General features: G+C 35.6%; 1 protein-coding gene across 2 annotated transcripts in view; it reads right to left on the bottom strand.

Moving 5' to 3' along the window:
- Positions 1 to 205: 205 nt before the first annotated feature.
- CUNH4orf47 (chromosome unknown C4orf47 homolog) overlaps positions 206 to 12,198 on the bottom strand; it is a 13,470-nt gene continuing 1,477 nt past the window's right edge. Inside the window, exons 2-8 of one of the 2 annotated variants that reach the window (XM_026084052.1) lie at positions 11,038 to 11,226; positions 9,764 to 9,983; positions 6,982 to 7,119; positions 6,835 to 6,910; positions 5,381 to 5,560; positions 3,137 to 3,309; positions 207 to 1,221 (exon numbers count right to left, since the gene is read on the bottom strand). In XM_026084052.1, coding sequence (XP_025939837.1) covers positions 1,173 to 1,221; positions 3,137 to 3,309; positions 5,381 to 5,560; positions 6,835 to 6,910; positions 6,982 to 7,119; positions 9,764 to 9,983; positions 11,038 to 11,134 — 933 coding nt within the window. In that variant the 5' untranslated portion in view covers positions 11,135 to 11,226 and the 3' untranslated portion in view covers positions 207 to 1,172. Of the gene's footprint in view, positions 1,222 to 3,136; positions 3,310 to 5,380; positions 5,561 to 6,834; positions 6,911 to 6,981; positions 7,120 to 9,763; positions 9,984 to 11,037; positions 11,855 to 12,198 lie in introns of those variants that run through there. The other variant, XM_026084053.1, reaches the window with a different exon arrangement.

The raw sequence follows: 12,198 nt of genomic DNA, 5'->3' as shown, positions 1-12,198 counted from the left end.
CAGAGAAAACATCAAAAATTCTGTATAATATTTAAAATATTGTTGGGTCCTGTTGATCTCAAAGTAAGGGAATTTATGCCCGAATAAGTACTGGAAGACCTGGCCTTTTTTATTTTTATTTTTTAGGATTTTCATTGATGCAGGGATTGTGAAATCCATTCTGGACTTTCTTTAAAAACTATTAGTCAGTGAATAGCAGGGGGAATACCATTCCAAGAATACTCTACAGTGGGGAGATAAATCTTTAATAAAAGTGAATACAGACATGTCGCCTTCATTTAATAACTTGGATACATAAATGCTGATTTTTTTTGAAAATTTTAAAAATAAATTAGTTTTGCTTCACAAAAAGAAATTTCTTTCATCTCATAAAAATCCTGACAAAATTTATTAAGATGTAGGTAAGATATATATTTGAGATTGCAGTTCCATCTGGAAAGTAGCTAGTTTGCAAGACAGTTGAGATTGAGGATCCTTCCATGTACACAAAGTGAAGTTAAGCTGCTGTTGGGGAATATGGCAGCACTTACAGTTGTCAGGAGGACTGGTAAATAGATGCTGGTAAATAGAAATGACTCCCTTTACAAAGGGCTGCGTGTGGTCTGATTTTGAACAGTGCTTGGTATTGGTCATTTTGAGAAGCTCATCATAACTAAAAGAGAGATATTTCTTAAGACAGTTCTCACACAAACATAGATTCAATAGGGTTGAAACAAACATCAAGTTTTATTTCTTCCAAAGGGAAACAGTGACCTTAGTTTCACTATGGGCAATATGTGACTTATTTGGTTAATATATATATATTGATACTCACTTCAAAAGATATGTTCTTTCCTCCACTGCAATATGTAGTAACTTTAAAACCTAAATTACATATTATAAGGTTTTGTAAAAATATATTTCAGAAACCATGTTAAGCTGTAGKATGTAAAAATAGCTTAACATATAAAAATATAACCTTGGATTTAATATATACATAACTTTATTTATTTTAGATTGAGATTTACAAAAAAAATTATATTCTCAATAATTAAACAGATTGGATTGCCCTATATGCCTTAATTTCACTTTTCCAATTGTTTTTTTATTTGTTTCAAATGTTGACTAGCAACCATATTAAGAGTTTACAGAGTCTAAAAAGTATACCCTTTATTTTATTTCACTGTTTGTACCTAGTACAATGTCAAGCATGCGGTCTTGTAATTCATTACATTTAATGATCTGAAAAACAAATGAAGAGAAACTTATTAGATTTGTGTAGAATATCCATGTACAAAATACTTTTTGTGAAAGATGAAAAACAGGGCTACCCCCAATCCTGTAATTAGATTTAATGACTTGAATCCTTGTGAAGACCAATTGATTTCAACAGAGCTCTGCATGTGAGCAAGAATCCACACTAGCAAATCCAATTGTAGGATTAGGGTCTGAATATCAGAAGATAAACTTTCTACTGGAAAGAATATAGAGAATTGTAATTCAGGAGGAAGCAGATATTTTGAAAAAAATATTTCCCACCACATTTCTTAAACTCTAGGAGCTATGAGTTTCACACTTAAAATAAATGCAGTTTACAATTCTCATTCCATTAAATTTAAGAAAATAAAGCCAAAAAAACACATTCTTTGAAATTCTTAGGAGGGAAATAGTAGTGGAGAATTTTAAATACTAGTTTTAATTTCTCTCTGTGGAAACTCAGTTGGATTTGTGAATTTGTTCTGCTTTCACAAATATTTTAAATGAGTCTGTCTTTATTGTATCTGCAAACACATAGTGATTCTTCACAATCACCTGCCTTTCAATTTTAAGACCTACTTCACATACAAGTTATTTTTTTCCAGTAAAAGTATCTCCTTTGGAAACATGATCTTTTAATCAGCTGGAGAAATAATAATATGAACAATTACACTGATAAAAAGGCTACTCAACCAGTATACCATTCTTTTTCCTTTTTAATAGTTTATAAGGACCAGTGTGTGCATGGAAGGTTGTACCTTCTTGCATCAGTGTTGCTAGTTATCAACGTTTTTGGTGTACCTATCTTCTTATTTTCAATTAGTAATAAAAAGCAATGTGGAGCAATATGTAGCTTCTGTTTTGGCCTTTTCAGTTTAAATAAAAACTTCAAACTGCCCCTGCAACTTAAAAAGTGATCAAGCAAATTCAGATACATGGTGAAATAATGAAATTAAATAGCCCAGCAATGGATGGATAAGGAAGATGTATTTTTTAGACTTCACATATATATAAAAGGCAAATCACAGATGTGAAACAGATTCCACTAAGACAGTTTTTTTTCAAATACTAATCAAATTCTCCTAAAATATTTCATGTTACTGCTGGAGCATGCAAAAAAAAAAAAACAACCCCCCCCCCCCACAAGCATCTATACTTAGCTCTTCTACATGCAAGTCCTAGAAGTCTGCATTTGAAAGTGTTTTCTCTAAATAACTCTAAAGAACATGGTCTTGATTATCTTCTTGAATTATAATAGAAGCAGAGAAAATAAGTTTATTCTAAATATAAGCTATACTCACTAAGATTAAAAAGTAATGAACTATGTGCTCATATACACCTATACACACATACATTCTGTACTATAAACCCCTGCTAAAGGAATTTTAACATTACATGGTGATATGTTTATAGTTAGGATAACTAATTTGAATACCGTGGTTTCAAAAGCTTCACAGGCTTAGGTTACCTAGTATTATGCTTGCCAGCAGAGGGAGCCAACTATATGCTATAAACATACGGGAAAACAAAAACAGATTTTGTTTTTAACACAGAACATTCTGGGTCTTTTTATATTTAGCAAGCCGGAAAAGATTTAAAAACTTATTTTAACACTGGTATTTGTACAGCACGGTTTCGAAGCTCACTAGGATATGTACAGCCTTTTAAAGTAACCTGAATTTACAAAAGAGAGCAGGAATAAATCTTGAAAGCCAAGTTCCTTATATCTTATCCTTTTGCTAATAATTAGTTCCTCATAAGGTAAAGAAAACCTAATTACTTTTATATAATTTTAATGAGTTAGTTTTAAAAGATTCAATTACTTTGGACAGTAATAAACAGCTGGGCTAATGACATTTGGCTGACAGCATACATGAAACATGAACTTAAAGTGGCTTACCTTGTGACATTTAAAGTCATTATGCTTGTAATAGGTCTGCTTTTTGGTCCAGGAGGAGGATGAAAAATCTGTCCCCCTTTATTTGTTGTGACTGCCTTAGATTTTTTAATTACATAGGGGTCATCAGAATGGCTTGGATAAGGATCAAATATACCTCCTTTCATGCCACCTGGCTGAAAAAAGAGGAAAAATTTCAAAGTGTCAATCTATAACATAACTGAGTTAATTAAAATATTTTTCATGCAAAAGCAAGTATGAATACTGCATAGCCGACTGCATCATATTATATAAAAAAACAGAAATCACATACTGCTTAAACTTGCATTGGAAACTCTTTAGGAAAAATTTAGCAATTATGTTGATGAATTCTTGATTTAAAATGTTGTTTTATAAGTCTCCTGAATTCTGAAGAAAGGATCTTAAAAGTGTGATGGAAAAAATAAAAACATAACCCACTAAAATGAACTATTATGCTGTGGCTAAAAATGGAATTGTTAAGTCACTATTAGTTTGCTAGCACACCTCCATGTCCAGAACAAGTTTACGGATTGTTACAAAAGGAAAGGCTTGGGCATTATTATCAATATATTTTCTGACTTATAGGATTGAACAGAGCATTGGCTTTTCCTGTAACGTCATGCCCACTAGTACTACAACAGTGGAAAATTTTAGTTAACAGGTATGTAGAGACCTTAATTCTGTGCAATCCCCTAGTACAGCTAAATGCCAGAGTCTGTTGAGGCTGCACTCCTGAAAAGTGCAACAGTAAGTGATGCAATGAATCAACTGAAACAAGTGAGGACATTTTCCCATAAGAATTTATATAACAAAGGGGGAATGTGCAGTAGCCTGGGAAGCACATACAATTTAAATAGTCAGGGACAGTATATACGGTGTGAAGGATGGAGAGCCAGGAGTAGGATCAGCAGCACTGTCAGCCAGAGGACATGCTGACTTTTCAGCAGCTGACTTTGAGGAATAGATCAGCATTCCTGAAGATCTCAGATGCCTCATCTGTGAGGCTGAACACAGCATAATGTATGCATAAGCATTCTTGCTGCCTCTTTCTGAATACTTATATTTTCATCACTGGCGTCATCTTCCTAAGATGAATCAAGGTCAATCAAATCAGTCAAGGGTGAAGGACAGAATAATCGGAAAATAGTGATTGGCAGAGCACAGTACTAAATGACTGCAAATGGAACTCCAAAATGAAGAGCAGAAAAGTGACAGATTGAGGGGATATTATATTAGGTATTTAGAGTCATTTAAGAGAGAGATTTATGTATCTGTATCTTAAACCCGTTTCAAACTGACATTAAGATTTAGCCTAAGGTGAATGGTGTCTTAGTATCTCATCTCAAAAAGTAGGTCGAGACATAAAGGAAATGAAAGTATGCACGTTTTCACTTTTTTATAGAATGCAAGAATCCCCACTTAGATTTTAAGAAATAACAACACTTAGTAACTGGACTAATGAAGGATGATTTCCTTTGCATCATATGTTCCTATAYACCCCCCCCAACAGTAATTTCAGGCTTCATTTCTTATGTCTCCCAAGCCCTCTCACCTGTATTTATTCCCATCCCTCCCCTGCTTTTCTCCTAACTACTCAAGAGGTAGCAAATTCTGAAGCTGATTCCAAATCTGTATCTGCTGGTAGACAAACAGAGCAGATAATTCATGAGTTTACTTTGCAGCCTTTCCCTGAGCAGAGGCACTCTGCTGAGTCTTTCTGCTCCTTCTGGCCATGCATTTCTATGACACTTCTAGGAACTATCATTTAGAATTTTGTCTAAATAGGCTGAGAGTAATCAACAGGTTCAAAAACGATATGCAAGCAACTGATAGAAGGACTCCAAAATAGAAGCACATTTCATTTTGCAACAGTAATCCAGCTTTACTGTCATGTATTGCATAACCTTTCACTTTGTATCTTTTTCCTGCCATTATGCAGTCAATTACTATATGTTAACAACGCTATGCAGGTTTTAAAGAGAAACCCTTCTCAAGCTACTTAAAACTATCAGTCTTCTTTGGTATTAGGTTGGGTCAAACAGCATTTCATTGCTATGGAAATTGAAAACAAAGTAAACTGAATAATACCTCTTGTATTTTCCTCTGTGAGAAAGCAATAGCAAAACCAAACATTGAGTTCTGTCTTTATGTACTCTAAGCAAAGCTTTTAGCAGGAAATACCTGAATACTTAMCTTTTGTATGGAGCAGCTATAAAATAAACTAACCTTTTTAGCAGGAGAACTTGGTTTAAAAGGTGGTGCAATTTTCTTTCCTGGAGGTTGTTGCTTCACTGGTGGCAAAGGTTGGTCATTAAAATAGGGATTCATGTCAAAATACTCCCGGGGATAGAGATTTAACTTGAAAGGCCCTCCTTTAACCAAACGCTGATGTTCCTCTTGTGCTTTCTGTAAAAGAAGTACTTTGAAAAAAATAATCTTGAGCATTTTTATTGCATATTATTCACATATGAGAAAAATTAAAAGCATTTAAATTCAGTCTTGGAGAATGTTCACTGTAACTTTCTTTGCTATTGTTTCATCAAGGTATTTTATATACCCACCATGTATAATGGAACATACAGAGACACTAACCAGGAAGCACAACAATCACTAGCAAAGTATGGTAGGAAAATGCTTGGAAAAGCATTGTACATTTAAGATGTATCTAACTGCATTTTGTACCTGTATCTTAGGCATACATGTGTACATACATGCTTGAAAATCCTGCTTTCATGCATCCCAGCTGCATAAAACCCTGGCCAGACTGCCACTACATTTTCATGGGCTTGGTGAAAAGATTTCCAAAAACATCTCCCATATTCTGAGCACCTCACTAAGTTGAGTTCCTCTAAAAATTGGTTCATTTTATCATGGGAGCTGTTGATTATTCTTCTCAGATTCCTTTTTTAAATAAAATAGGCTAAAACTAACATTGTATTAGAAGATGTATGAAATGCATCATTACTAATACAGTATCACTGAGGTGATTCATGCTCATGTCTCAGAGCAAATTCCCTATCACTCTCTCTACCCAGCTCATAAGAAACAATCCTACATCCCTCTTTTCTCAGTGCTTCTCACTATCTGCACTGGATGCTTAATTTTGACTCCAAGTTTGCCTCAGCTGCAGGTAACCAAGTTGCTTCTTCTGATCTTGTTTTTCTCATAGACCAAAAATAATCCATCTGCTGCCATTTTTTACAACATATGATGAAAATATACAGGTTAACTAAAATCAGTGCCAGCAAGTTTAGTAGCTTTCTTAGATTTATCAACTTATGTGATAAAAAGCAAGTTTTGTTCTTATACAGCATCTGTATAATGAGGCCCCATTCTACTTATAACAATGTAGAAATAGTATTATTGTTCTTGCTATTGGTGTTATTTGGTCATTATTAAAATTGTTGTTTAAGGGCTCTAATAAATAAAAAAAAAATAAGGTCAAGTCCTGAATGGTGGGACTTGGGCAAGATATTCCCTGTGGTCTAAAAGGAAAAATAATAAGTTAATGATAACTAATTTTGTTTACAGGCTGGTGATTAATTCATTTTCCTCCTACTACTTTGTAAATAAACATTGGTCAACTCCAAGCAAAGGAAACACCACAGGGAAGAAAAAGTTCATGTAAATTGTAATAAATAATCATTGCACTAATACATAATAAAGACGAATATTTTTACCTTTGCATCTATTCTTCCTGCTTCATAGACTTCAGGTGCATGTGGATATTGTTCACCTATGGTAACACTTGCGTATCTGTAAAAAGAAAATGAATGAATGAGAAGTCAAAAAAAAAAAAAAGTATAATAAAATACTTGAGAAGTTACCCATATCCAGTTCCTTTMTTTCCTGGATTAGTATAAAAATTCTTTCCAGGAGAAGTGTATTTTTCTTTGGCTTTCAGTTGTGCACTGAAGTAAGCATATGGACCTCCTATGGTTCCATAATAGCTGCCCAGTCCACATCTAAAAATAGCAAATAAACACATTAATTAATGCTTTGCAGATATTTTGAGCTTTCCAGATCTAGTGTGCTAAAATGATGCTAAGCAGAAAACCCAAACAAATAACATCTCAAAAAATAAATATAAAACTTCAAATCAGATCCACTGTGCATGGATCCATTATCACAGCAATTCTGTGTACAACATTATGGACATAAAAGAAACAGATGGCAGCAAAGATGAAGGTTTGAAGCTCCTTAATAACACAGATAGGCTTAACAAAGTTTGACTTTTGGTTTTGTTTCAGTTTTGCCCCAACAAGACGAAGTAACACTGGTAGACACTGATTCACAAACAATACAAATATATATTCACAGTTCACCACAAACCTACTGGACTGACAGCAACCCAGAGGAATAGATCAACAGAATTGATGCTTGATGATAAGAGGATGGCCTTGCCCACAAGTTTACAGACAACAGTAATGTAGTGTCCTTATGATAATGGAGCTGCAGGCCACATGGGGTACCTGTCTGAGAGATTTTTTTTTTCCTGGACATAGCTGGTGATGTTAAGGACTGGCTATCTTTCTGTCTTGTCACAGAAGGAGAGTAAAGAGAGGCACAACTCATTTAGGAGAAACACCTCAGCCTATAAAGCTGCAGGAATTCACAAAGATTGTTCTTTAAAGACTAACCTGAAAATCAGTATCTGTTGGTAGTATATGATGTCCTCTCAAAGTACACAATCATACAGCCACCAAAGGTTAAAAGGTCCAAGGCAAATAAACTGATGAAATAGCTGGAATGGCAATTTGGTCCACTAAGCTGCAGCTACAATGGTCAAAAAAGCCCATATATAACAAAAATTGGGCAAACTGACAATGCACAGACAAACTTCATCTTGGCATTTCCTAGCTTTTAAGTGCTTTGCAAACTTCATGATATTCTTTAAATGTCACCTTTGCTTGTAGCTTTTTATATACCAGTAACATAATGACAGAGTATAGAAAAATGAAGAAAATAAAGGCCCAGACTTCAGTCACATCTTCAGAACATGGCATCTTTGCAACCTCTGAATTTGCAGCCAACAACAAATCTGGCTCCAATGTAAGCGAAAGATTTCAAAGAGCTGCTTATCATTCAGGCAGCCAACAGTAATAGTGCTTATACAGCTCTGCTCTATTTCCTTAGTGACCCTGGGAGCCAGTTTTGGACACAAGAAACCTATAATCACTCTCCGTAATTGCTTGAGGATTTTATTAATAAGGTGGCCTAACCACCTTTCCAGCCTCTGCTTTGTGCTACTCTGCCAGTACAGATTTAGGAGAGGATAAAGAACCTGTCCTAAACTTCATGTCCAGAAGAACTCAGGAGCCTTACAATAAGCAAGAGAGCATGAGCTGCTGTACCCGGAGCCAACAGGTGTGTTTGCAGAGACGATGTGTGGAGAAGGGGGCCTTGGCAGGTTTTCGTTGTAAGCAACTCAGTGGAGAAGAGCAGGACTCAGAACCCAGAAAGTAAGTGAACAGGGCTGTCATCAACTGACATGGATCTGAAATTAGTGCCTAGGTGTTTCTGGCAGTTAAATCCTGCTAGATCATTTGGTTGCTATAGAAGGTAAGTTGTAGTTGAAAGAAACTTTTGAACACGGGGCTCACCCATTTTCTGTCCCACCAAAAACAGCACACACACATCCAACAGAAAGTCCACACACACTGTCTTACTTTCATATTAAAAAACTAAGTTGTTTCTGTAACATATGACAGAAGACAGCTAATCCTTGCTCTCTAAAATATAATTATATAAAATACACAAGAGGTACACACTAAACTTTCCAAATGCAAAGCTGTAGAAAGATGTGACTAAATATAACCACGAGACTATAAAAAACAGGCCTTGTACATACACTGAATCCTCTTGCAGCAGCTACAAAAGCAAGATTGTATAGTTGTAGATGAATAAGTAGTCTCTGTTAGTTACATATGAATAAGATATTTGAAATCAATTGCATTGGCATCATTTTGTCATGCAATTAATGTGCAAATAGCAAAGACATTTATTTAAATATTATTCATATACTCCTTAGCTCTGTAACATCTTTTGATTATCCTATAAGATTATCAGTATTTTTTCTAGCAAAAAGATAATGTATATGGATTCTGTGAGAGAAGAAGTTGTACCTAGTTAATGGCCTGTTTTCCTGATGTTTTTGCAATATATATACTATCTCTATTCTGGGAGGCTCAGAAGTAGAAGGGAGAAGATACTGTATCTGACAAGTGCCAACAGACTCCCTCCTAAATTAAAATTAAATATTCATTTATTAATTATCTACACCCTTTTCCGACACCCATCTTCATTTTAACTGAAAATAAAAAGCTAAAGGTGAGAAAACCGTTCACAGCAGTAGACACATACATAAAACAGTAGATAAACCAAGCACCAGAAATTGATTTCTACAAGCATCCAGCCTTTCCTTATCTCTGATTACATGTTGCTACCCATAATTCTACACTCAGTACTGTGATTAGCACTATATCATGCACACCTTTCCAAAAGAATAAGATCGTACTCCCATTATAGGCTTTATTATTTATTGGTGAAAAGTTATCTTTGACATACAGAAAAGAAAAAKATTTATTTAAACATTTTCACAACACTTACGGCAATTTGTCTCCATTACTGGGAAGGAAAGCTCTGCCCAAATTTTTCTTTGATTCTGCCAATCTATAGCGCCTCCTTAGCTGAACAGGATTTGAGTAGGCTTCACCATCAAAAATCCTCACAAACTGAGGCTCAAAATAACCTGCCTGAAGAGCTGACAATGTTTTGGTCCCCCCAGGTAACATCTGTCTGTTCTTGCTTGCAGCTTCATTAAAATGGCCTTTAAAAAAGTAAGCACTGTAAATAATCATTTGACACCATTGCTTCTCTTAGCCTACATTAAAAAAATAAGGTCTGGATCTGGGTGGTTCAAAGAGCTGGTAATGCACTACAAAGTGTTTCATTTGTAAATCATGTATTGCAATTAGATGCGTTTGAAAGAGAATGCTATGGGAAGGTATTCCCAGTACCCAGTTTTAGCTTTAATCCCTAAACTTGCTTTACAAGAAATGGAGATTGGTTACATTAGACTGGTGTTTCAGAGCTGGAGTAGATGCCTATTTATGCACTACTAGTGATATTTCAGAGAAGCATCTCTTCCCCACCAATTACAGAGACCAGGTAGCCTAGTTAAGTGCCTCCAGTCAGGTGTTTTGAATCTGCAGCAGCTCAGTGTAGTAGAAGTGATGGGCTGGTGATTCAGTTCTGGTGGACATGTTCATCACTGATAGAACATCACAGCAGAAACATCTTTACTGAGAAGCCAGGATTATTTTGTGGTACCACTTCAAAGAGGCTACTGAGGGTCAAACTCTGTCACCTTACTATTTACAAAAATTATCTTTCTCAGTGAATAATCCTATTGAACAACAAGAATAAGAAAAGAAGAATCTGCTCCCCCTAAAAAAAAGGCRTGGGGGGAGGGGAACTCACACATAAGTCAGATCAGAACACACAAAATTGCAAAACAAAATTAAATCTAATGACAATATAATTTTATAACAGAAAACCTGCTGAAAGAGCACATACAAAAAATATTATCACGACAGCACAGATCCTCCTAATCTGCAGACAATTAGTCTTAAAGAGAAATACATATCCTAAAAATTTTTATGAATCTATTACGCACACATTTTTCAGTTTTGTGGTGAATTTTTCCTTTCTTTGATATATTATTCCAACATATCAAGCATTTCTCTCAATAACACTGACCTGAGCAAAGAACATGTTTGAAAAGGCAGTTGCCTCTAAAAGAAAATGAAGTCTTTCTGAAAGCAGATGAATACCAGAGGTATTCCTATTGCTAAATAGTGATTAAAATTAAATGTACTTACGCATATAATGTGATACATATCTATCTCCAATGGTAATATAACCCATTTCACTGAAAAGGCCAATCCTCTCCATATCACTTTTTCCATCTGCAGGCATGGTTGGATCTGTATGACAGAGCACTGCACTAAAGAAGGTAGAAGTCTCCTCGTTTACTTGTTCTGCTGCAAAAGTCTATAAAAAGTCAACACCTGCAAACAAAAGAATTTAACTATTTAAAGTAAAACGCATGGTGTTTTGATTAAAAATACTACCAATAAATGTAATCTGAGGAAAGTGATTAGCAGCTTTGGTACTCACAGGTCAAATACACTATGTGGACTTTAGACAGCATTATAGTATTTCTTTTGTTAAACAAATTCAAAGCATCAAAGAGAGAAAAACAAATTTGTTTGTAATACAGTTGGTGCCATTCTTACTGAAGTTACACAGTTTGGGTCAAAATTTCTGCTGTAATCTCACTAGTTTGGAGAGGAGAAGAAATGAGGCAGATTAGCCTAATTGTGAATTAGCAATGTTGTGTAGCAATAAACAGGTAAGCACGATCCCAAAGAGTCTTCCAAGGAATTTCTGGGAAGGATGAGAAAGTATTAATACCTTGCTACCATGAAATGACAAAATATAAGCTAGAGTATTACATAAAATTCTGGTTGCCCAAGTTAAAGAAAAAGCAACTCAAAACAGACCCTGGGTAGTTTAGCAAAGCAAAAGCCTGACTTGGCGTAACTGCTGTTACAAACCCCTCAGCATAGCCAACATCAGGGAGGAAAAAGGGTTAATTATGTTATAGGTAAACGCGACAAATTGACAACCACTCGGGCCGGGTTGCATAAATTCCAATTTATAAAATAATTGAGTAAGTCACAAGTAAGCAAAACAGCGCTGGGCGGCCGGGGAGTCTCCTGCTCCACCAACGGCGTGCGCGATCCCCCCCTCACAGTCTCCTTATATGCGATTCCAGCCCCGGGTATATGTGGCACTTCCTGTAACTTCTGCGGTTGCGCCGGCTGTTGCTAGGGGGTCTTCTTCAGCCTTCTGGTGGTCGTGGGGATGAAGGCTGGAGTCTTCCTCTGCGTGGTGTGTGGTGACCCTCAGGTCATGCATATATTTTACAACTGTGTGACCTCGCCATTGCCATATTAGGCTATCTAAACTAACATCGC

This window comes from Apteryx rowi, unplaced genomic scaffold, assembly GCF_003343035.1.
Source record: "Apteryx rowi isolate R43461 unplaced genomic scaffold, aptRow1 scaffold_625, whole genome shotgun sequence".
Classification (NCBI taxonomy): domain Eukaryota; kingdom Metazoa; phylum Chordata; class Aves; order Apterygiformes; family Apterygidae; genus Apteryx; species Apteryx rowi.
The sequence above is the reverse complement of the archived record's forward strand: the minus strand, read 5'-3'. Positions and strand labels throughout refer to the sequence as shown.